At 32.2% G+C, this 26,683-nt stretch overlaps 1 protein-coding gene across 1 annotated transcript; it reads right to left on the reverse strand.

Annotated features, from left to right (window-relative positions):
• Positions 1-9,988: 9,988 nt before the first annotated feature.
• On the reverse strand, positions 9,989-14,039 carry LOC105434583 (receptor-like protein kinase 2). Its single transcript, XM_011650812.2, has 2 exons — positions 10,986-14,039; positions 9,989-10,794 (listed from the first exon to the last, which is right to left on the reverse strand). The coding sequence occupies exons 1-2, from the start codon at positions 14,011-14,013 to the stop codon at positions 10,223-10,225; spliced, it is 3,600 nt and encodes a 1,199-aa protein (XP_011649114.1). The 5' UTR covers positions 14,014-14,039; the 3' UTR covers positions 9,989-10,222.
• Between the last annotated feature and the right edge of the window lie 12,644 nt (positions 14,040-26,683).

The following is a 26,683-nucleotide window of genomic DNA, read 5'->3' on the forward strand; positions in this document are numbered from 1 at the left end:
CATGTTAAGTTCGTGTTGGTAGTTTGACGTGACGTGTTAGTAAGGTGACACGTATAAAGCATAGAAGTGACCTTTGGAGGTCAAATGTCACTACAAATACGGCTGAAAGCCAAAGGAAAATGAGAAGTTTTATTTTTCTGGAAACGCTAGCTTTTTTTACGTAAGTGAGAAGAGAAAGTGTTCTGAATGTTGAACGATCAGTTGAAGGAATGACAAGACGAGAGGAGAAAGCCAGACACTGGGAATGAAGGAGTTGAGGCTAAGTATCTTGTGTGAGTGATTCTATAAAAATAAATGGTTGTTAATGAATAAGCGCTTTTTATATTTAAATACGAGTTATGAATGTTCTCCAATGAATGATTAAATGTTTTCTATGTACGAATATGAGTATTCTTCTAAAGGTGATAAAATGTGATTTATAAATGGTTTTGTACAACAAGTTAGTTTTCAAATGTGATTTCTATACTTTTGTTTATGATTCTCGTTTTGGAAAATAGATATTTTATCAAAATGATTTTGTGAGTATTCTTTCCTCTCTGATTATGTTTATGAGATGTCTTATTATTCCATGATGATCCATGTTAAAAGTAAGCTATAAATTGTTGATTCCTTGTTGTATATGTGTGGTTTGTGTTCTGTGTTATGGTTGATCTATTGCCAGACACTTGTGAAAATTCCAGGTAACTCGCATGATATTGGTTGATTGCAAATTCCAGGTCTAGACGAGAGAAACATCCCAAGTCGAGATGAGTTGTAAGGTGTTCTTGATGACAGATGTTGGTAAAAATTTTCTGGTAACTCGCATGACATTGGTTAAGTATGAATCCCAAGTCTTTGCAAGGGGAGAATCCCAGGCCTGTACTAGTTGGTGATGAGATGCTTGTCGAAATCCTAGGTAACTCACAAGATGTTGGTTGAGTGTGAATCTCAGATTTTGGTGAGGGGAGAATCTCATATTTCATAGTTGAGCTTGTTGTAAAATGACCTTAAGGTATGATGTTGTAGTGTTCGTTATGCAATTGTTGATTTATTGTGGTTGACGCAATGTGCTTTATCTGATGCAGTTTGATCTTATTACCTGTGGATTATGTGTGTTTTCTCCAAAAAGATTTTTCTCAAAACCCATCACTCACTAAGTTCGTTTGACTAATGTTTTAAGTTTTTCCCTCTCTAGATTGTCAGGCGTTGAGGTCATGCGAAGTTGGGTTCTGAGGTGATGTAGCCAAGTTAAGGAGGAAAAGTAGACTTGTTATGTAGTCTCTCATTGCTTCTCATCATATGTCTAAGGAGCAGGTTGGAAGGCAAATTGCTCCTTAATATGGATGACCCAACTCAAAGGAAGGCGAGAGAAATACCAAGGTTAGTGAAATCTAACCCCGTGAGCTCGAGAGTCAAGGAGTTAAGTTAGGGGGAAGCTAGCCTTAAACGTAGTCTGCAAAAAGAAGTGGTTGGCGATCAAGGCAAAGAAGGAAGTGCCACCATTATACCTCTAGATATCCACCACAAAGAGCAGCGTTTAGCAGCTAAGAAAGAAAAGGGAGACTCTAATGGTTGTCCTTGGGTTCGATTGAAGATGAAAAAAAGAAAAAAGGACGCGAGCAGAGACTAACACCCCTGAACACAGCTACAGAAAGCAACAATATGTGGTGGATGAAAGAAGGAGTGACACCTTGCTGGGAAGAAGAAAGACGTGATAAGATCAGACTTGGTTTTATTTTTAAGCAAAGTTCAAGTATTAAGTCAAACTTTGTATTTTGTAACTTCTATAAGTATTAAGTTAATAAAGAGAAGGACTTTAAGTTATTCTGCTCTGTCACTATATTTCTTTAAGTTGCTTTTCCACTACAAAAGTTGAAAATGTATCTAAGACTCAATGGAAGAGCTTTGCAAAAAAAGAAGAAGAAGAGTTGTTCTGCTTACTAGATTTTGGCGCGTCATCTCGCGAGAGGTATGTGTTGAATGGCTTGGATGCACGCCTTCAGTTTGTTTCTATGCGAGTAAGGACTTCTATTTGTGTTCGAAGTTTACAAATTAGTCTAGGCGGTACGTCACTGAGCATGTTCACAGCATGAGAGGTGCTCGCTATGTCTCTCTGTATCGCATGATTGATTCTAAGCGATAAGTCATTGACCATGATCATTGTATACGAAGAATTCACTATGCATCTTTTTATCGCATTAATACTAAGTCCATATCGCATACGAGTTTTCCTACTGCTTACCAAAGTCGAAACAAAACAGTAGGTTTACCTGAATGATCCAAGGTCGAACATAAAGAATCAATATCAAATCTTAGTTCTAGATCGAGTCTACCTCTCAATTGGGCAGTATAAAAGAATAAACAATTAATATATAAAAGAATGAGAACTAGAAATACACTACTTAATTATGCCTAGAATGTCTATAAAGGTGTGGAGATGGATACGAGATAAAGATGTGAACTAGCTTATAGGTGAGAAAGAGTGGAGGAATGTCCATGTGTTATCAGTAGTTAGAGTTGTGATAGGTTCTTGATAAGAAGTCTAGCTTATAAACCTTGTCACATTAGTTGAGCTATATTCATCACGTGTCCATTGTCAATCGCTAACTACCCGAGTGGCTAAGTAGCAAGGATAGGCCTAATGTGCGTAAGGAGGAGTTTGATAACAAACTTCACCTTAGCGAGGTAACTTCCAACATTTGTATCTCGAGAGGTGAACAAGTGCAGACATTAGGCACTAAGAGGTTCATGTCCTTAAATGAGAAGTCCTATAAGTATTGTAAGTCAAGTCTTCTAGATAAAATTTGTCTAATCAAGTACAGTCATTTGCATCCCAAAAATTGAGCGAGTGTGGCATCTAAACGCTTTGAGAAAATGTTGCCTTAATCATGGGCTAATTATGCAATTATATCACATCAAAGCTCCTACATTACTTAATCACCTAATAATGCATAGATCTTCCTTCACCATTTTTCTCACATACAAGTTAGTTCGTTCAATTTCCCACCTTGCTATAATTTATTCTCTGTGCATGAGTCTCAGCTAACTGTAGATAAGTAATTTTAGTTTTCTTTATATTATTTCTACTTGATCGTCATAACGCTTAAAAGATGAGAAGATCCTAGAACTAACGTCTATAAACAATTCCTTGTGTTTGACCCTAAATCACCCAGATAAACGTGCCATTTCGCTTGCACTTGGACAAGCAGTAGAAAAACTTGTACTCAATGAAGACTTATACATCACGCAATGAAGAGGCACATAGTGAGCATCTTACATGCTATGATATGACCCATAACTCATCGCCTAGAATTGAAGCATCCTATACATTGAGTTACGGTGAGCACATCACGCGCGATGACCTCACTTATTGACGTATTGTAATTGCGTTATACACATACGAACTTATTAAGTCCAAACACACACAAGCACATACAAGTTATTCTACTGCTTTCCCAAGTGCAAGCGAAACAATAGGTTTACCTGGATGATCCAGAGTCGAACACGGGGAATCGATATCAAATCTTAGTTCTAGAGTCTACCTCTCAATTCGGCATTATAAAAAATAAACAATTAACATATAAAAGAATGAGAACTAGAAAATACTACTTAATTATGCCTAAAAAGTCTATAAAGGTGTGGAGACGGATGTGAGATAAAGATATGAATTACCTTGTAAGTGAGAAATAGTGGTGGAATGTTCGTGCATTATAACGCGATTAAGCAATGTGATCATCTTGATGTGATATAAGTTACTCAACCAGTTTATGATTAAGGCATGCTCCTCTCAGAGTCATTAAACTCCACACATGTTCACCTCTCGGGATCCATAAGACTAAGTGGGTTTAAGCGAGCTATATCTAGAAGAGTTCACTTATAAGACTATAGAACTTTGCGATTAAGGACAGTGCCCACACTTGTTCGCCTTTCGAAAAATAAATGCTAGAAGTTATCTTACAAAGGAAGAGAAAAGTCTTTCTTGCACGCGTTAGGTATGTCCTTTCTACTTACCATTTTGGATAGTTGGCAACGTATGCTGGCCAAGCGATGAGAATTAACCAACTAATGTGATAAGACATATAAGCAAAACTTCTTATCAAGAATTTCTCTCAAACTTAAACTACAAATAACACATTGACTGATGGAAAAAAAATAATGGATTGAATACGTATAAATATTTAATAGAGAATAGAGAATAAAGCCCTTCGGCCCTTGTACAATATGAAGAGTATATATTACAAATGAATTAAAAAATGGAAGGTAACGAGAGGGAAAATGAGTACAAGTGATAACGTGTACAAATACCTATTATCATAACCTCTTCTATTAGAATAATGAGGTTAAAACACATAAAAAGATTATCAAAGCATCTGACTTACGTTGTAAATACATAAGTATTGAGAAATACATCTCACACATAAGTATCATGCCTATTTTACTCGCTTCTTATGTCTAAACTCAGAATAATGAACAAATAATAAACTAGTGAATTTCAGGAAACACCTCGCGCAAGAGCCACATGATGGGAACTCATCAGCGATTAAACATTTCTAGATGAGGAACCACGCCATCACTCGAGGAAAGTATACTAGAAGACAAGAATGGTAGTTGGATTAACGTGATTTCACATGACCAACATCAACACTGAATTTTCAGAAGAATATAAGTTTTTCGTCAAAAAGCTGTCTATAAAAGCACTTCATCCCCAACAGAATGTAAGGCCTTAATCACGAAATATTATATGGTTCACAAGTAACTCCTTCTAGATATAATTTGTCAATTCATATTTAGTCATATGGATCTCTAAAAGCATCCATGTGTTGCATATAATGACTTCGAGAGATGCATGCCTTAATCATAGGTATGGTTAGTGAGTTAAATCGCATTAAGTTCATCCCATCACCTATCTGCGTGATAATATGTAGACATTCCTGCATTCATGTCTCTGTTACAAGTTAGATCACATTACCATGCCATTTTCTTATCCCCTCTTTATAGACTCTTGCTGCTTAGTTTAGCAATTCTTATATTCATTATTCTTTAAATCTTTCCATTCACCTAATTGGTAAGTAACACCCTAGAACTAATGTCTTGAAACAATTCTCCGTGCTTGACCTTGGATTACCTAGGTAAACCTACCGTTTTGCCTGCACTTGGACAAGCACTAGGAAAACTTGGATACAACAATGACTTAGATTTCACTCGATACAGAGGTACATAGTGTTTTTAAGTGTTAAGAGAATGCATCTTACATAAGTCAGCATACTTGATTAACTATGCTTTTAAGTGATTTTACACACGGTATGGAAAAAAGAAGAAAAAAAGAAAATCATAAAAAGAGTGTGTATAAGAACTTGGTGAGAAGTTACTGCCTAGCAATTTACATTGTGAGATGAGGTGTCAACTCATCACACGAGATGATTTGTTAAAAGACAAGAGTGGTAGTTGAAACTGATGTGACAAGAAATGGCTACTTTCTGCGCTGACAATCGCATAGAAAGGACGTATATGCAGCATAGCGTAATTAATTCACCACCTAAATGTGTCTATAAGTACCTCCATCTCCACCATGAGCAATCATCTGAGGAGATCCTCCCTTAAGGACAGCGGGTGAAAGGAAAGTTTTAGGATCCTTCCTCGTCTGTAGTAGAAGTTCTTCTTCTTCCACCTCTTCTCCGATCAACTTCTGAGTGAGAGCTTAGAGAGAAATTAGAGAGAGAAGCTCACCCACCATTCCCCTAAATTATAAAAGAGTCAAGGAATGCAAATCAATTCATTACGTGGCTCGACACCTTCTTTACTTTTCATTTTTGCATCTTTTGATGTATTTTTTGATGTATCTTTTTACTTTATTAATACAATGTATCTTTATCCAATCCTATTCTCTCATCTATTTATTGTCTATCATCTAATTGATGTGTTATAAGTAGCTTAAGTATGTGATTATGTGTTTGATCATACGGGTTCTTTAATTACAAGGTTCATCATGTTTAGCCTGAGATTAACTCTATTGCCAGGTTAACTTTGAGAGAAGGAATCAAAAGCATTGGTCGTCCACTGCTCGATCAAAAGAGTAAGTAGCAAAAACTTTGCTAAACACGTGCAGAAGGAAGTTTAAAAACAAACTTTAGTCTGGCGTTTTACTTTCAATCATTTGAGTTCCGAAAGGAGAACAAGTGTGGTGTTTAGGCGTCAAGAAATTACTCGTCTTAAATAGAGAGCAAATGTAATATTTATGAGTAAGAAAACCTAGATATATATTGTGTAATTTATCTTTACCATTTGTATCTTGAAAGAAGAACAAGTGTGTTGTTTAGGCGCTGAGAGGTTGCTTGCCTTAAATATAAGATGGTTAGACAATCTATGTTGCGTCAAGGGTATGTCACATAGCTTAAATCGCCTACAATATAGAGACTTTCCTTTATCTTTCTTAAAGCAATTTATTTCACTTTCCTTAGTCATTCCATTCTATTTCCTTTCTACAAAATTCTTAGTGTGAATATTAGGATTAGTATATTTTAATTTTATACTGTATAGAATTTATATAGGTTGGAATTGGAAGTGGCTTTATAACTAAGTTTGATAAAAATTCTTTGTGTTTGACCCTGGCTTATACCTTAGAAACATCTTGTTTCACTTACACTTGGACAAGAAAGAAAAATTTGTACTCAACGCACATCTAGAAGAAATATCAACGTTTGGCGAGAAGGTGTACCTTTTATAACACGATTCTTGCCTAGAGGGAAAGTGAGCATTTTTTATTGAATAACTTAGTCTGCTTGCATTGCAAGTTGTAGAAGTAGACCCTTAAACAAAGAATCAACGAAATTAAAATAGACACAAAAGTAATTCGCGTACTCAATCTCGTGTGTACTCTACGAGGAGAATGTAAAAAAATAATTTATAAACAATTATATCATACGTAATTTTTATATTTTTATAAAGATTATGAAAATAGGCTCTGATGCTATAACAACCCAATCAAAACCTGCTCAAACGAAGGAGAGCACGAAAATGAAAGCAATGAGATTCCAAGATTTCTTGTCATTTGTTTCTTGGGTTCGATCCCAGACTTATCTTTACTACGATAAAATCTATTAAAATTGGATTTACAAATTAATTACTTGGAATGTTTGTTTTGGTAGGACTTAACCCTTCACATCTCTCGTTTGCAATTATTTTGCTTTTCTATGTTTATACATATTGTTTTCTCAATATCAATTATTGCATACCCATTGTCTCGTTTCATATTTCACGACCATACCCAACAAAAATGTCTTCCAATAGTCCTCATTCTTCATAGAATATTCATAGAATATTTTCCTTTGTCATAATTCAAAATTTTCTTTTATTGTATTAGACATAGAGATCTAATTCAACCATAATTTTCTTTTGAATTTGGTCGAGGGATCTAATTCACACATGACTTTTATTATTAGAACTTCTTCCTTAATTTTGCAAGGATCTCAAGTTTTGTTAAAGTAAAGTCTTCTTGTCTCCATAGATGGTATTGATTGTTGTTGTCACATTTTTACCTACTCGTGACAATAACACAAAATTTATAATTTAGAAAAGAGAATGTGGGCAAAAGACACTTATGACTAAATTAGTAAGAGAATTAAATAATAGAAAAGATGAATATGATAGGAATATTAATGTATTTATAAGGGATTTGACCTAACGTTTATATTTGCCCCACTAGAATTACAGTATAAGGTTCCTAGCCCCAAATAAATTAGTATCAAATTTTGTCCTATTTTATTTATTTTTAAGCTCGATTCTATCTTATCTTGATTTTTTACTTTGTTCTATTTGATTAAAATTCACCCGCTTCCGCTACCTTTTTTATTTATTGCTTTTACATTTAAAAAAAATTATTTTAAATGACGATACTCTTAAATATATCACAATCTAGATGTGATAGGCTACGATATATAATAAGATTGACTACTATTTGTGTCTATCATGATATAAATAAGCAAAGTCTATTGCGATCCAACGTACAATAGATTGTGATATTTTGATAATATTTTGGTTCTTTTTTGTATATTTAAAAATAGCTTTTATAGCTCAACTGGCATAGATGATAATTTATTTTACCAACAAGAGCTTAGCTTAAATGAGAAATGTATATATTGGGTGAGCAAGAATTATTGGATTCAAATTTCAACCCAATTTATACCAAAAGAAGTAGCCATTTTAAAAATAGTGTGGAATGGGAGGGTTTGGAAAAGGAAAGAAATGTTGAGAAATTGTATTTGTTGTGAATGGAAAGTTAGTTTGTACTGAATTTGAATGATTGCATTTGTTATTGTCATCTTTGAGGATTTCTTATTGCTTTTTTTGTTTGGGTAATAATTATGAATATGAGATTTGAGAGATAATTGAAATGTTTGAGAAGATGTGAGGTTAAAGTTAAGTACATCAAATTCAGCTTTCAAGTTAAGGAGGAGATTCTTTCAGAAATTATTCCACTTTCAATTTTTCTTAAAGGGGATTTTTGGTTATTCTACCTTTCTCTTACTTCTTTTTTTTAAGAGTAAAAAGAATAACAAGTTTAGTGTCAAAATCTTTTAATAAAATTAAGTCTTTATGTCACATCTATTTTGTAATGTAATATGATAAAATTTATTAATAATATTACAAAAATAAAAAATAAAAATGGGGTTATTTTGTTTTTATAAATACTAAACTTCTTTCATTAGCCTCCTAACCCAATTAATTTAACCTACAATCTCTTATCTAATTAACTACAAAGTTTATGTTTTTTATCTTTCATTTTTAGTTTTAATTATGTTTTTTTAGGGGTAAAACTATGATTTATACGATCGTGTACCATTATCTAAACGATTAGTTGTCTATCTCATATAAACAAAGATAGACCATTATCACTAATAGATCGGTTGTTTTGATTTTGTACAAGATCATTTAAATTTACTACGAGATCGTTTAGACTAGATAGAAGGGTGCAAGATATTTTAGATTTGGTACAAGAGTAGAAGAAATTTAGACTTGCTAAGAGATCATTTAGACTGGGAATAAAATTGATAAATTATTTTTATAGATACCAAAGTTACTCTATTTCCTTCCTTCTAACCTTAACGAATAAAAATGATACACCTCCCCTACATGCTTGAATGCCTCCTCGGAATCGAAATAGGGATTCTTATCTAGATGCAAAAGTAGAGCGATCTTCTTGTATTATTTTATTAGTGTGTTTATGTGAGTAAATGTCTCCACTAGAATAATCTGGTACTAGTTGTCGAGAGAGTCGACGACAACTCAAAAAATCTAAAAGGAAGTGAAGATTTTTGGTGGTACTGTTGAAGTTTAGATCAAGGCAATGGGCTCGCTTGGTGTAGTTAAGAGTAGACTTGATTGAAATCTCTAAACCTCGTTCTCTTCCAGTTCGGAAAGAGCAAAAATGTTGTTTGGGTCTGGAGTGAGCCAGTTAGCTATTTCGGGTTCAAGAAAGCAAAAATAGAAAAATAGGTGGCCGGTTTGGGTTGGTCAAATGAAAAACAAACTAAATAACCATGCGGGGTGATAGATTAAATATATAAAGCGTCATTTGTTGAATTGCCATGTTGGTTGAGGAATGCGCTTATAAACACAAGGTTGTGTGTCAATTTTTGGGAGTCACCAATTTCATTTTCTCTCTCTTCTTTAATAGAAGGCACTTGGGTATATATATATATATATTTGCTTGAAAATGGTTGATTAGTTTCGCAAGTGAACTTAATTTTTTTGGTTGAAAGTATTTTTATAGATCCACTGTAAAAAATTTGGAAATTTTGCAATAGGTCTCTATCATATCACCAATGGGAAGGTTTGTCTCTAACTTCTTCCAACTTTTCTATAGATCCACTTTAATATATTGGCTTTACTATTGATCTAGGTAAGATGAAAATGCTAGATATCTTGCACCTTCTAATTCCTCCTACTTGGATATCTTGTTTCAAAAAACACAAACATAGAAGACAAAAAACTATATATATAAAAAAAAAAATTGATATCAAGAAACACTCGAGCAGTTCCTTCATTATTGAATATAGTGGTTGGGATCACAAACTTGGTCTACATTAGTTTTGAAGTTATGCAATATTAATCTTTTTCACTTTTTTTACATCATTGAAAGAAAGGCATATTTCCTTTTTGTTGATAACGAAGAAGCCTATAACAAATAAACAAACTTCCCATATTTGGCTTAAGCATCAATCAAATCTATTTTTACAAAAAAAATTTAACTCTTTCTGCCATTAGAGGATGATGATGAGTAGAGCAATGAGGAAGCAGAGAAGCTTGTATTAGTACTTTTTGGCAGCAAGCTTCTTGTTGACATCTTTGAAGACGATGTTGCAATTCCAACTCCACTAACATTATTATTATTATTATTACTATTATTATTATTATTATTATTTGAGCTTTTGTTGTTCTCTAATTGCCCACCATTGGCAGGTGAGGAGCTAGCTTTAAGCAGCACATCAACTTTCGCGTACTCTTCCCTTTCATGCTTGATTTCTTTCAGCATCGCCTCCACATCTTTCATCGTTGGTCGCTCATCCGGTGACGAATTTACGCATAATAACGCTATACCTAAAACTTGCATCATTTCCTCTATTTCTGTCTCTGGTCTTGATTGCAAGCTCTGGTCAAGAACTTCATCCCCTCTGTTTCTTCTCACCCAATCTACAATGTGTAGTCCGTCCGGTATCGTCGGGTCAATCGGTTGTTTCCCTGTTAAGACTTCGATTACCACGACGCCGTAGCTGTATACGTCACTCTTCTCGGTTATCTTCATCATATAGCCATATTCTGAATTACACAAAAAGGAAAAAGTAGATCAGGATGATATGTAGCAATATGTAGGCTAATTAAGATTGAAACAGCAGGGGATAATAATCAAAACACAACCTCACTATCTTCTAAAGTTTGTCCATCTCATACATTGCACTTGTTATAATAAAAGGCGAGAATTTTCAAAAGATTTGAAAGAAACTGCTTACCAGGAGCAATGTATCCATAAGAGCCTGCAACAGTGTTGGATGACCTGCCGAAATCTCCATTGTCGATAAGCTTGGCAAGGCCGAAATCAGCGATATAAGCCTCGAATTCGAGACCAATGAGAATGTTGTTGGCCTTAATGTCCCTATGAACAATTGGAGGGACACAATCATGGTGTAAATAGGCAAGCCCTTGGGCTGCACCTAGTAAGATTTGGTACCTTAGATCCCATTCCAAGGCATTGCCATTTCTTTCATGGAGAAGACTTCCCAAACTACCATTCGGCATATAATCGTACATTAGTAGTTTCGTATTCCGATTCGAACAACAACCTAAGAACCTCACGATGTTCTTATGGCGTATTGAGCCTAGTGTTTTAACTTCTGCCGAAAACGAATCACGTACTCCACTTTTGTCGTCGTTGTAGTTATTGTCTGTTGCCATCATTGTTGGCCATAGCTTCTTTACTGCAATCACGTCTCCGTTATCCATTTCGGCTCGATAAACCATCCCTGAACACCCTTTTCCGATCACATTACTATCCACAAGACGCCTCAACACTTCCTCAACAGAGAAATTCAGCTTTTGGAATGGTGTGAATTGCCAAGGCCATGTCTCTCCCAACTCCGAATCCTCATCTTGAATCATTGTTCGAGCTCGAATCACTGCAATCACCCCCATTACTGTCATCACAACCGTCAGGACAATGAGCAAGGCAATTGCTAGCTTCAGCTTTCTTGATGTCCTTGCATCATCCCCATCTTTTGAAAGCCCTTTCCCACTTAATTCTGTCGAGAAACATGAATCTCGAATTGAAGAACAAAGACCGATGTTGCCTGCCAAATCGGTTGGTGATAGTTGTCTGAAAAGTTTGTTGTCCGGAAGATAACCGGTAAAGTTATTGAAAGAAATGTTAAGCACGACAAGATTATCGAGTCCAGCAAGTGGTTTCAAATCACCATCAACCCTGTTGTGCGAAAGGTCTAGAACAGAAAGCTTAGTGAGTCCGGACATTTGAGAAGGCAGTGTACCAGTGAACCCATTACAACTAAGGTTGAGAGCAATCTCGAGTGATTGAATCAAACCTAACTCGATTGGTAAGTTTCCAGTCAACTGATTGCTACTGAGATCAAGTAGTTGGAGGCTTGAACAAAGTTTGAGGGATGTAGGAATTGTTCCTGAGAAAGTGTTTCTTGCTAGAATGAGCTTATTCAAAGAAACAAGCTGTCCCAAACTAGCTGGAATCTCACCATCAAATTGGTTAGATGAGACATCCAAAACTTGGAGCTGAGAAAGAGAAGAAAGTGACTCAGGCAATGGACCTTTCAGTGCATTGTTGCTTAGATCAATCATTTCCAAAGCTCTACAGTTCCCAATCTCAGCAGGCAAGAATCCTGAAAGATGGTTTCCTGACAAATCAAGAAAATCCAAGCTTCGTAGAGCGCCGATTGAGTTGGGAATCTCCCCTGCAATCCGGTTACTCCCAAGTCTCATTCGGATAAGAGAAGTACAGTTACCAACATCTGGTGGCAATGTGCCAGAGATATCATTGGAAATCAAAAGAAGCTTTGTCAAGTTTTGGAGGTGAAACAAACCAGGAGGAACACTTCCTGTTAACGAATTATGAGACAAATCAAGAGCTTGAAGATTCGAACAATTCGACAAACTCCAAGGAATGCTTCCTTCAAGCTGATTCTGCCAAGCAAAGAACACATTCAATTTCCGCAACATCCCCAACTCAGGTGGGATCAAACCAGAAATCTCATTACTATCAAGCTGCAACTGCAAAAGATTTGTAGCATTCGAAAGATTCAAAGGAATCGTCCCCGAAACGTTATTACTACTAATCATAAACTCCTCAAGCAAAGAAAGGCCCCCTAACGTCAAAGGAATAGCCCCAGAAAGAGAATTCAAAGAAATATCAATCTTTTTCAAACTAACACAATCACCAATTTCAGGTGGGATTGTCCCAGTCAACTCATTCTGCCATAGAAACAATTGTTCAAGCTTCTTCAACTTACCAATCTCCTTTGGAATAGTACCAGACAGACTATTTTCATAAAGAAACAAGTTAACAAGCTCAGAACAGTTACCTAACTCCGGCGGAATCTCGCCGGAGATCATAGTAGTGTAAATGGACAAAGTTTGAAGCTTTTGAAGTCTGCCAATAGAGTTAGGCAAAGAACCTGAAACTCTCGTATCAGCCAACCCCAAAATGCTCAAATTTCTGCAATTACCAATCTCTTCTGGGATTTCTCCAATGATATCTCTATTTCCACCAGCTCTGAAAATCTCAAGATTCCCCATTCTCCCCATTTCAGAAGGGATTCCACCACTCAATCTATTATCAAACAAAAGCAAATTCTTGAGTGCTTTACAATCAGTGAGCTCAATTGGGAATTTCCCAGTCAACTGATTGGAGTTCAAAACCAAATCCTCAAGCTTCTGAAGCTTTCCAATGGTTGATGGGATTGTTCCAACAAGAGTATTGGAGCTGAGATCAATGAGAGTAAGCTCAGAAGAGTCACCAATGTCAGAAGGAATGGGGCCTGTGAGATTGGCATCAGAAATGACAAGTCTTTGAAGGGAATGAAAAGAGGAGAGATTAGAAGGAAAAGGGAGGTGAAGAGGGATTGAAATGATGTTGATTTCAGTGACAAAGCCTTGAGATGAACAAGAAATGAAGGACCAATTACAAGGGGATGATGAATCAAGAACATTCCAATTGGAAAAAAGAGGAGAAACAGGGGAATTGGAAGAGTGAAGCCATGAGAAGAGAAGTGAAGCTTCATGGTTAGAAGAAGAAGAAGAAGAAGAAGAATGAGGGAAGAGAATGAGAAAAGAGAGAGAGAAGAAGAGGAATTGAATGGACATTTGCCTCAAATTCCAAACTTCTGTTCTTGGGTTTGCATAATTTTGGGGTTTGAAAACTCTATCTCTGTGTGAGTGAGTGTTTATGGTTCTTTCGTTCTTTCTTCTCTCTCTTTCTGGGAGTGTGAGTTTTTGAGAGTGTTTGCTCTTCCTTGCCATGGACTCAAGCTCTAAAGAAGAGCAGTGTACAAATACCTAGGATTTCTTTCTAAAAAATTCAAATTTAAAAAACACAACAAAACAATTATATTGCCATAAAAAGCAAAACCTACCAAAATAAAATAAGAAAACAAACCTAAATTATATTTTAATCTTTATGCTTTTTACTCTTCTTTCAATTTAGCAGTTTAATTTCATTAACTTTGCATTTATCCATCCAATTAAGTCTTTGGATGTATATTTTAGTTTATAACAATTTAATGGCTACTATACAAAATTTTCATCCTCCTGTTTAAGAGTTAATTTTTCTGAAATAAGGACATTTATTAACTTCAATATAATCAATTTATTGATCTCCACTACAAAAATACTCTTCATATTATACAAACAAAAATTTAAAATATTATTGTACTTAAATTGTTACACACTTTAATAGACAGGGAATTGAATTGTCATAAAAAAAATAGAAAAAATAGAAAAACTAAATCTTCAAAGAACGAAAGTGTTTGATTGTTTGAATTTCATTTTTATGTATTATTTTCTTTTTCATACGTCTTCATTATCACAAATGACATTGAAATTCTTTAAATACGTTATTTAGAATAGTTTAGAGGCATACTGATACAGTACTCTTTAACCATATTGAATTCCGGAATATAAAACCTAATATTTTTTCTTTAATACTAGTAGACTAAGCTAGTAAACCTTTATATTAAAAAACGCATAAAAACATATATTTAGTGAATTTGAAGATAGAAATATAATAATAATAATAATAATGGGAAAGAAAAAGAAAAGAAAGGAGAGAAAGAACCAAAAGATAATTAAGAGTGGGAGAGAGAGAGAGATAATGAATAATAAAAGTGGAAATTATTTAAAAGTCCAATGTCTTGAGATCGGAGAAGGGTGCAGCAGCAAGCAGCATCAGCATCAGCCACCACCCTCACTAATATTAATCAAAAAAAGTACCAAAAATTAAACAAATCATAAGTCCTTTCCCTTACAAACTTACTTCTTTTGTATTAAATTATTCTTACTTCCATTTCTCTAAATTGTGTGTTCATAATTATATTTACATTTAGAAAGAAAAAACTTAGAAATAAGCATTATAAAATATGGTTTGGTAGATTAGTTCACGCGGCCTCTGCACAACTCACATGACAAACATCAACAAACCCCTTTTTTTTCTTTCTTATATTTATTTCTTTTAGATTATTAAAAAATTAATAATTAAAAGAAAAAACTCTTCTTCAACGTAACAGTTGGTTCCCAATACATTTTTATCTTTTTTAAATTTGAGAGAAAAAAATGGTAAAGAAAAGTAAGAACAGAGGGACAGACTATATTATAAAGGAATTTCAAATCCATGCAGCTAAACAAAACCCTACTTATTCTAGCGTTGCCTTTTTCTTTTTTCTTTTCTTTTTTTTTTACTACAATAAATATAATGGAAATGGAAACTTGAATTTTTCTTTTATTTTATAGAAAAGGAAATCAAATATGTGGCAGTGAGAGAAGAGTTGCATATTGTGCATTTGTAAGAAAAAATATAATACATAAACCTAATAATAATTTTGTTCACATATATAATATGTTTATATATTATTTAAAAATTTTAGGTTAAAGTTATAAATTTGTTTGATGTTTCAAGATTTTGCATTTTTAATGAGTTTTTCAACAAGGTACTTAAAATTAAATAGGTAATTTTTTGAGTTTGTGTGTAATAAATTTTTTAATGGACAAAAAAAAAGTTTATATAATATATAATTATAATTTAAAGATTAATTTACACATAAAATTTTAACTAAACCTACAAACAACACTCATTCAATCTTTTTGTTTTGTTATCTAATTTTAAGTAATATATTTTCCAAAAACAAACTCAAGGTTAAAGTTTTGCTTTTTATTTCTAAAATTGACCGAGTAAGAAATGAATGAGAATTATCTTTTTTAAAAAATAAAATGGTTATCAAACAAAGATATAGAAAGAACGGAAACTAGGGTTTTGACCATTTTGTTTGGTTATTCTTTAATACAATTAGATGGCGGAACAGTAGAGGAAGACTATATGCTTCTCAAAAGTTAAAAGGGTTATTCTCTATATAGTTTGGAAGGGTTATTCTCTATATAGTTTGGATTCAACTAGTTTTTCTTCTCTATATTTACTTGGCCATTAATATTTCTTGTTTTTGTGAGCTAAAAGACAAAGAAGAAAAAATAAAATGAATGTCATTTCATATCCAATGTCCTTTTTAGTTCAAAAATGGGTGGAGAGAGACTTTGAGTTTCAAATAATTAAAGGTGGGATAATACAAAGGACAAAAGTGGGCTCCCTAATCCCATTTTTCCTATATACAAACTTAGCTAGCCTTGGGAGAAAAGAGACCCCTTCTACTTTGCCCTAAAAAGGGGATTTGCAAATGATTGATTAAAGAGATGAATCCCATTTCAACTTGTATCCAATGTTGTTAGGATTTTAACTTATATCCAATGTTGTTATAAGATGTCCATGTTCATAAAAATATTAAAATCTTAATTTGATAGAAAAGAAATGTCAATGAAAAGTAGACATTTATTTAAAAATTAGTAAATAAGCATTTTATGATTAAACAAGCTAAAGAACACGTTTGCTGATTATTTGTTATGCTTCGTCAATTTTCTAAGGTATAATGAAACTATTGATGTTGTTATTGTGTCGATATCGAACATATTAAAAGTAAGAATATCGTGAATAAAAATTTAATAGAAATACTTATATATACATAGCAGAAATGGTGGAGCTAGCCATGAGTGCAAAATACTCTGGGGAAAAAGACACTGTACATTGTAGTATGGAATATATTCTATAAGTCATCATCATAATGCTTAATTTGTTGTCTTTATAGGACAAAGTATCTAAGCTCTACTGATATGTATGATAAGAAAGCTTTTCATTTACCAATTATATCAATATTGTCTTCTTTTTTCTTTTCCAAATAAATACTTTTTGTATCTCAATTTCAAAACATTGTACACATTTCTTTAAGGTTTAAGTTTTAGTTTTAATTTAATCATTAGATTTTAAAATATTACGTTTTTTTTTTAAATTTAGTCTTTAATCTTCCAACATATTTTACACTTTTAACCATACTTTCCATTAAATTTACACTTCTAATCCTGAATGCATTATTTAAATTTGTATGAAGTTAAATACAATTTTAATATCGTTGAAAAGTGATAAAAATTAAATCATTTCGATCTTTCCCCAGAAAAGGGATTATTTCACTCAAATTTTAATATCGTTGAATAGATATTATTACTAACGACAGAAAAGGGATGATTTGATGTTATAAAGTAGGAATTGAAATTAACAGTAAAATTGAAACAAAATTTAAATTTGAATAATGAAATTGTAACCTGTTGAAAGATATAATTAAATAAACTTATGAAGTAAAAATGTATAGTTTTAAAATTGATAGATGAAATAAAAATTAAATCTAAAACTGAATAAAAGTAATTACAATAATATCATTATCAGCCATCGTTATTGTTAATTTAGCTCTTGTTTACTCCTTGATGTATTGAAAAACACAGCAATAGATGGCAGAGATAAAAGAAGAAAACAACAAAATCATATACGTGTACCTAAAAAAACATAAAAGGAAAAAAGTCACTATAATCTTCTCCTTTTTTTTCTTGAAAATAATAAAATAATATTACCGACGAACACTGTAGCATGAATGAAATAGTAATAAATTATAAAACAATAAAGCCTTACCCAATTTTAAATCATATCATTAAATGATCAACAGTATGTAGTAAATTCCTTATATATTCATCTAAAAGTACAAAAATGAGAAATGAAAATAAATTTCTGGAAATTTAAAAATGATTATTGAGTTATATTAAGATGGTAATAAATGAGGAATTTGATCAACTTTTGCTTAAAAAAGAGTGATTTAATCATAAGATTCAGACATGTATTGATAAGACCAACCAGGTGTGAGTGTGAACAAATTTTAATAACTTTACTTAATCCTAAATTGAGCAGCTTTTTACCAAATTAATAAATGGTACCCAAAGAAAAAAAAACCATAAAGTGAAATAATGTGTGTGTTGTGTTAATAATCATCTTACCTTACTTTCAAAGAAACCAACTTAGGTTTAAAAAGAAATACATATAAACATCATATTTAGTACATTAATAAACATATATATGTTGTAGATTGGTAATTAAGCAAAGTAATTTTCTGCTTCATTTCTTAACTAACGTCAATGTCATGTGCATGGGATGCTCAATACTTCATTTATTGACCTTTTTTTCTTATGAAGAATATAAAAATATACTTTAGGACAGCCTTAAGTTTTAATCTCCAAACCATATGCTTTTCTTTTCTTCTTTGGTATAAATAAAGGGAAGTAAAATTGGATAAAAAGTAGAAAGCTAACTTTGTTAAAATTGAAATTTGTTTATAATATTTTTCAATATAGCAAAGTGTCACCTTTGTTTTATTAGAGGACTCAATCAGATATTGGTATAGAGAGAAATTTTGTTATATTAGTAAATAATTTTTTTTTATTTTACTATACTTACAAATAAACGTAAAACAGTATTGATACTAAGATTAATTCATAAGCTTTCGAATGATACGCTTAGGGACTTTGTTTTTTTTTTTTTTTTTGTTAGCTTTAGCTATTCGTTTCTATTAGAAGATTTTAGGGTTTTTTTTTTAATTTAACACATGCATCCTTATAAAAAAGAGTAGAAATGTTTTTTTAAGATGTTAAATTCTCTCTTTTAGAAATGTTGGATCAAATATATAATATAAAAGTTAATTCAATCTTATTCTTTCTCTTTCTAAATATTTCAATTTTAGTTTAAGTACATTTAATAAATTTCAAATCTAAATATTGGAGGAAAAATAACATTTTAGTTTCTATACATTTAAAAGTTAATTCAACCTTCTTCCTATTAATAAATTTCAAATTTAGTATTAACAATTAACTTTTATCGAAATTAATTAAATATTTTTTATTTTTATTTAAAGAAATATAATATATGAATTACTTTAACCTAATAAATAACAAAAGAAAAATGTTTTTGAAAAAAATCCAATCCTATAAGATTTATTAAAATAATAGAGATTAAAATTAAAAATTCAATGATTGAAATTAAGCAAACTTTAAAATTGAACAACTTTAGACCACGTTTCTCTCTTATGAATCCGCAATCAAAATTTGTGTAGTCTTAATATGATTTTAGTGGATCAATAGCAATGGTAACAAAATTCATTAGGAACTTCATTTGTCAAAAAACTTCAATTGATACACGCAGGAAATAGGCTAATCCGGTAGCTTTTTGTTCAATTTCTCGTGGTAGTGTATTTAAATCTTAATTGTAGTTGAACTGTTTGTTTATCGTATTTATATAAAATTATAATAATATTGTTGTATTTACCTTTGGCCTAACTATTTTTATTTGTTTACCTTTATTGTTACCATTTGATCCTAACAATTTATGCTTAGGTGTCTTAAATCATTACATACCTGTATGCTTAACCAAAGATGAAAATATATTTGGATTGATAGTTGAGTATTTCATGAAAATAGGTAAATAATGATGGAAATCCCAATAAAACATAAATATTTTTAGAAGTAATTAGTAAGTCAAATGTGTACACAAATCAAGTAAGTTTTCCTTATTAATATTATCAATTTTTTTAATCTTTCAAATACCATTTTGGTCCTATATCACCCATACACCATGCTGAATATAAATCAGGTATTTATTTAAATAAAAGGTGTTTTTAATTATAACTAACAAATCAAAATATTTGTAAAATATAGTAAACTTTCCAATTCTATCCATCATAAACTTAATATCACTATCAATTGGTATATTTAATAGACATATATAGACTTATATTCTATTATTGATAGAATATGTTACAATATCTCGTAAATATTTTGATGAGTCGGGTCATTTTATGTAAATATTTTGTAAATGACTATTTATAGATTTTAAAATTATAAAGAGAGTGAAGTCATTTTAAAAAAAAAAAACAATATTGAAGGGTGTGATTCCAAATAGAGAAAATGCACAAGTATATGTGAAGCACAATAGTTTTATTGTGATGCAGCAGTAATTGATTTAAAAAGAAAATAATAACAATAATAATTGTAAAACACAGGCAAACATTGGGAATAGATAAGTTTCATATGCATTTGTCACCCACTAGATCTAGCAATGTTTTATTCAAAGGGTTTTTTAATAGGTATATATATATATCTAATCCAATACTTTATTTATGTGTTGAAATTTAGAAGAATAAAGACTTTTGGAGGAATCTTTATTATTTATAATATACTAAGGTCTTGGTCTTACCTTTCCTTATTTAATATATGTACTTTATTTTAATTTGCTAGTTTATATAAAATATTATATTGTATTATGTGAGACATAACCAGCATCCACTTTGGGATGACTCATATTAACATTGCATTCAATTGGGATCTTCTTCCCAAAATAAATATATATATATATATATGTTTCCATTTCTAAACGTTTGAATATTTAGCTTTTATTTGAATCTTTGGTTACAAATGTCTCAGACTAGTTTTGAAATAGTTGAAATGGATTTGATCAAATTTTAAAACACTCAATGTTTTTGTCAACACACCCATAATTTACTTTTTGTAGGAAGATTAATAAAAATACATATTGGTTCATGATTCAATCTTTACATTAATAAAATATTTATCTACGCCAATATATTTTGTTGATCATGTAGAGTTAAATTTCAAACAGTAATATGTTTTGTTGATTATGTAGAGTTAGATTTCAAACAGTAGAGTGAAAGATCTGAAAATGTGCTATCTAATCCCTTTTAATTCGAGATTGTTCCATGATTTTACATTTTTATCTTGGGTAGAAGCAGATGATAATGGTGAAATTGAGCTAAACCAGGAGAGATCAGTGTCAAATAGCATCAACTAGTAAAGAGATGGCTTCTTTGCATGGCCTCTGCCTATAACAATGTTGTGGTGATGCTATGAGGTAAAATACCTTATTTTCATGAAAGGTGCACAATGTTATAACGTTTTCATAGTGCTATCTAATCATGCATATTTTTCAAAGATCTGAAAATGTGCTATCTAATCATGTATGTTTTTCATAGAGCGTCACAACACTATCTGTAGTGTTGCGACATTATAAAATCAAAATTCTCCCGCCTAGGTCTTTAGGACCTCCTAGACACTCTATCTATTTTCTCTTCTTTTCTTTGTTGCGATTTTGTTTATTTACTTTTAATTCTCTCCATCATTCGACATGAAGATGAGGGGCTAAGGTATTTGTTCTAGCTTTAGTTCTTATAATTTTCCTATTTTGATGTATCCGTAAGTTTCAAATTAGACTATTTTTGTAATTATGGATTCAATTCTAGTTTAATTGAAGATTTATCATATTGTTGAAAACTTGTGGGCTTTATAATTTATTCTTTTGATTTACGTGAGACTTTGATTGTGTTATGAAACTATGTTTTAAGACCATACGCGACAAGAAATGATTGCGTTAAGACCGCACACGACAAGAATTGGTTACACGATGACTACACGCAATGAGAACTGGCAGCGGGAAGTGCTGCGATGCAAGTTAAGTAAGTAGCATTGGCCATGCGATAAGAAAGAACTATGCATTGAGATGAGATGCGATGTGAGCTTCCTCACCATGAGGTAATTGTCGTTATCTTTGCGTATTAAGGTCGGCATTCTAATTTGACCTGGCTGCCCACTTCATTCAAATAAGGAGGTGCTAGTAGCATGTGGCGTGCATCTTGTTATTGGATGATTCCCATCGTCGGATAGATGTAATCATTCTGACATAAAAAACTTCATCGAAAAAGCTTATAAATAACAGAAGTCCGACAAGCTTAAGGGCTTACTTTACCTTGTGTTTACTCAAGAGAGTTGAAGAAGTTTGCAAAGAATTTTAGAGCCACCACGAGTTTAGATTCGAGATTTTTAGCTAAGAGCTCAACGAGGAGGTTTCCTAATTTTGAGTGATTTTCTTAAAATTGTTTGGAAATAAATGAATTTCCATTATGAATCATTCTATATATCTCTTTTGAATTCTTGAGTCCAACTATTTCTATCAAGTTGCTCAAATTCTTAAAATGATTTGGCTTCAAATGAATCAGATTCGAAAATGAATTTGAATGATTGTTGCAAAATGATTTTTGGTACCCTATGCGATGAGGTACCTCACATTTGCTTTGTGATCTGGAGTGAGATGCCTTATTTTTGTTGTGTGATCTAGAATACAATGTTGTATTCTTGATTTGTGATCTGGAATAGGATGTCTCATGCTTGTTGTGTTATCTGGTATCAGGTATACTTTGTCTGCTGTGTGATCTGACAATCACGTTACGCGTAATGGAATTGATGGAAATTGTTGTATGCATTGAGATTTCTCCGCCCAGTTACAACTCAGAGATGAGAGTGTGTTGATACTTAAGCTGAGGAGGGTACAAAAGATGGAATTTCTTATGCGATATGTTTTACGCTAAAATGACTTTGCCACGTGTTTATGCTAAAATGTTTTCTTATGCTATATGATTTATGATGAAATGACTTTGCAACGCGTTATGCGGAATTGCTTTTTTATGCGATATAATTTATGATGAAATGGCTTTTGTCATGTGTTATGTGAAAATGCTTTCTTATACAATATGATTTATGATGAAATAAATTTTCAATGAAATAATTTCTATGATATTTATAAATACTTGTCAATGAGATTTGAATATGTAAATCACCTAACATACTGAAATGATCTTCTTATTTGAACTCATATTTTTACTAAAACGCATACTTATTTGTATCACGTAGTTTTAGTGACAAGACAATGCGTTATGGTAGAAATTTGTTGTTCAAGTGCATTTATGAAAAATCTCACTCACTAGACATTTTTTTTGTTTACATCTTTTATTCTCCCCCTCCCCTCCCCCAAGTAGCGAAGAACATCCAACGTTTAACTTGTCCTCTTGATCACCTGTTGTGCCATAAATGTGTTGCATCATCTTGTTAGTAATCAAAGTCGGCTCGCATACCATGTAAAGTTAGGCGAGAAGAGCAAAATGTTGTTTTTGAAACTTGTATATTTTAATTTGAGGAAACTCTCATTGTGCTTATCCAAAAATATAATCTTGATAAGTTCATAAAAGTTGTTTGTTATCCCAAAATAAGTTTTCATTTCGCATTTAGAATGATTGTTGTATTTACTTTGCTTACTAGGCATTCAGCGTGTTATCTCGTGGAGAGATATGCGTTGAGTGTTTAGGTGGTCACGCCTTCACATGGATGCATGGAGTAACCTTGAGGTAGGACATGAGTTTTAATTTACGTGTGATTTGCATTGCTAGGTTGTACATAAACTTAAAGAAACAGTAGGATATGATAGTTTGCTAGTTAATTTAAATTAGCATTGTTCTGTTCATCTTAAAATTGAATCTTATGATATTTTACTTAGTCGCTTGAAAATTAGATATCCAACTTGATTTTTCCTAGACCTTAATGCAATTGATATGAAATTGAGTTTGTATGTTTTTCATCAATTAAGTTTTGTATCGATTAGTTGATTAGGACAAGTTGATTGGATTTTACTATGAAATTGGTTAGGAGTAACAATTGTTTTAATTTAATAATGAGCAATGTATGATCTCATACATTAACCAGGGAATTCTGTAAATCCAAGCTAGGTTGTTATAAATATTAAATTCAATCCAATTTACTTTAGTTCGTTTCGTGATTTTACATTCTTGATTGGCTATTTTATAGGTGTTTAGCAATCTAAAGGTAAATTTGGTGCTAAGACCATTTTAGAGTTTAAATGGACAAATATGGAGGCAAATGCCGAAGAAAATAAGCCTTTTATCTTCTGTCTTGTAGCTCCGTTGCACCCCACGGTGCTAAGCGCAACATTGTATATGAGAAAGAATAGAAGTTATTGCACGAAGGCCATAACGTTGTGGCACTGTCCTAGAGTGTCGCAATGCTCTAAACTCTTATCACGTGCATTTACCCTTCAACAATGTGGCGCCCCAATGGAATTATAAAAGCACAATTCTGCCACCAAGTTTGACTTGTTACAATTTTTAGGTGTTTCTCTTCAACTTCCTCCCTAATTTCTTAATGTTTTTTTATGGTTTATGTTCTCAAACACTCCCTTATCATCTAATAACACGTGGATGAGAGGCTAAGGTACTCAATCTAGCTTGAATTTTCTTAGCTTGCAAATTTTACTGCAATCAAATTCATTTTCAAAACATGACCGACTGATGTGTCAAAACTATTGTGTTATCACAAGTGCACAGGTTAAGTTATAGTAAAATGGTCAAAAGACCAAGTATCATCAGCCTCTAGAGTTCAAATGGCTAGGTTGTATTTCGCTATTTAAAAATTGTGTTGGTTTTATCTAAAAATTGGTCTTTTTATGAGATTTTGATTTTTAAATAAAGGAAAGCAAATAAAGATAAATTCAAGACTCAAGAGGACAAATTTTCCAAGATATGTTCCTTGATTATTTCAAAGTAAGTCTTGTAAGAGAGGTTCTTATGGATTGTTATGTTAATGATATGCTTAAGTCTAAAAAATATTTTCGAGATTATTATCTCTCAATAACAATCTATTCTTATACTTGTTGAGAATGTGACCAAATTCTCACATCAATTAGATAATGGCTATATAAGTGAGGACAACTATCTTCACTGGTATATGAGATTTTTTGGGTAGTGTCAAAAGCAAAGCCATGAGAGTGTATGCTCAAAGTGGATAATATCATACCATCATGGAGATATTTGGAGAAAAATGGAGAGATAGGGGTTAGAGAAAAACGATCACGTCCCGTCCCAAAGGTCACTTTACACGCAACCTAGTGAAGGTGTGCTGCCTAGGCATTCAACGTGTATCTCTGCACGAGATAGCACGTTGAACGCCTAGTAAGCAAAATTTCTTCAACGACCAGAATTACGCAACTTAACTTTGATAAACACAACACAACGTAATACAACACATACATTTTTAATAACTTAATAACGTGCATTCTACAACAGTACATAAAACAAGATCTTAACACAAAACATAAATAAGAAATGTTAAACGCCTTCATAGTCTTCAACTTTCAATGATCACTTAGCTCTTCAGTTTGATCGTTTAGCTCCTTGACCAATCACTTAGCTCTGATCGCTTACATTTTAACCCAATTGCCTAGTTTCCCAACCTATCACTTAGCTCCATTTGCTTATCTTTTAACCAGATCGCTTAGGTCCCTAACAACCTAGAGTAGGGAAAGCTTAAAACGTAAGTCAAAGACCTAGTGAGTGAGAGTTTAAAAATACATTTTGGGGAATACAATTCAATCACATAAATCACCTTTCATTTTCATAAACACAAGCTCACAACGCCTCATTTCACAAAACATGTAAATTACACATTAGCCTTTACTTATTCCTTTCCACCAAGAACGTGAATCATTTCCCTAAATAGACCCAAGATTCATCTCACCAGCATCTCTTGGAGATTTTCCTGGTTCATTTCTCATTGCTTAGGTCGTTTCACTCAACGCCTTTACTCATTATGTGCATAACTGCATAAGAGTTAGCTCATTGATAGAAATAACAATATAACGTAGTTTTAAGATCGTATAAAACTCGCACATGCATTAAACTCACATGTTAATAAATGCAATAACAAAACATTTTCATTAAATTTAAGAAATGATTGGGAGCCAAATGTTTGTATAATTTGAATGGTCAAGGCATTATAAATCTCTTATTCCTCTTATTTGGGGTTCAAATTCTCGTACAAATATTAAAAGAAAAAAAAAACTTTGATAATAAGAGGAGAGATTTTCATTATTTCAAATGTAATACACTATCATTTTTTCAAGATTAATATAACTTATTTTTAATAATATAAAAAAAAAATTTAACCAATTAAAATGTAATTTAAAGAAAGTAAATCACTCTTTATATTATGCATGTGTAGGTCATGATTAAGAAGAATAAGATTCACAAGATAAATAAAATAATAATCATAATATTAAAAAACAAGATACATATGTATCAAGTTAATTTCTTGAAACAAAAGTTGATAAGTGCATCTATTCATTCTCATTTGCATAGAAACTGGCTTAAACCATCAAATTATGTTGATGTTTAAATAAACCAAGTAAATACAAAAAAAAAAACCAAATTATGAATATCTTTTAAAGTTTTGTCTAATTATATCAGCTTTAGCAATCAATTATTTATCACACGCATTGCCTAAAGGGTCGACCATCTTATAATTAGTCTTTGTGATTGTGATAAATTGAACTTAAACCATATGTGAACACACCCTCATTGAGGCCTTAGTATGGAGGCCTTAGTATCAAGGTTTGGAAAGCTATCAGGATATATCAAGTGACTCAGTTGAGTATTCACTTTAAAAGTATCGAAGAGTACTACTACATTTTTAGTGAAGACGATCTAATTAAGTGTTTTTTTTCATATATTTTGTTTTTCTTCACTATACAAACATATTTGGAGGAACGATAATTTATACTTAATTTAGACGTCTTCTCTCAATAAAAAGTATATATCAATTATTCTAGAGTTATGCTCATTTTTTTGTCAATTCATTAATTGTTAAG

The sequence above is a fragment of the Cucumis sativus genome, chromosome 2 (assembly GCF_000004075.3).
Source record: "Cucumis sativus cultivar 9930 chromosome 2, Cucumber_9930_V3, whole genome shotgun sequence".
Classification (NCBI taxonomy): Eukaryota; Viridiplantae; Streptophyta; class Magnoliopsida; order Cucurbitales; family Cucurbitaceae; genus Cucumis; species Cucumis sativus.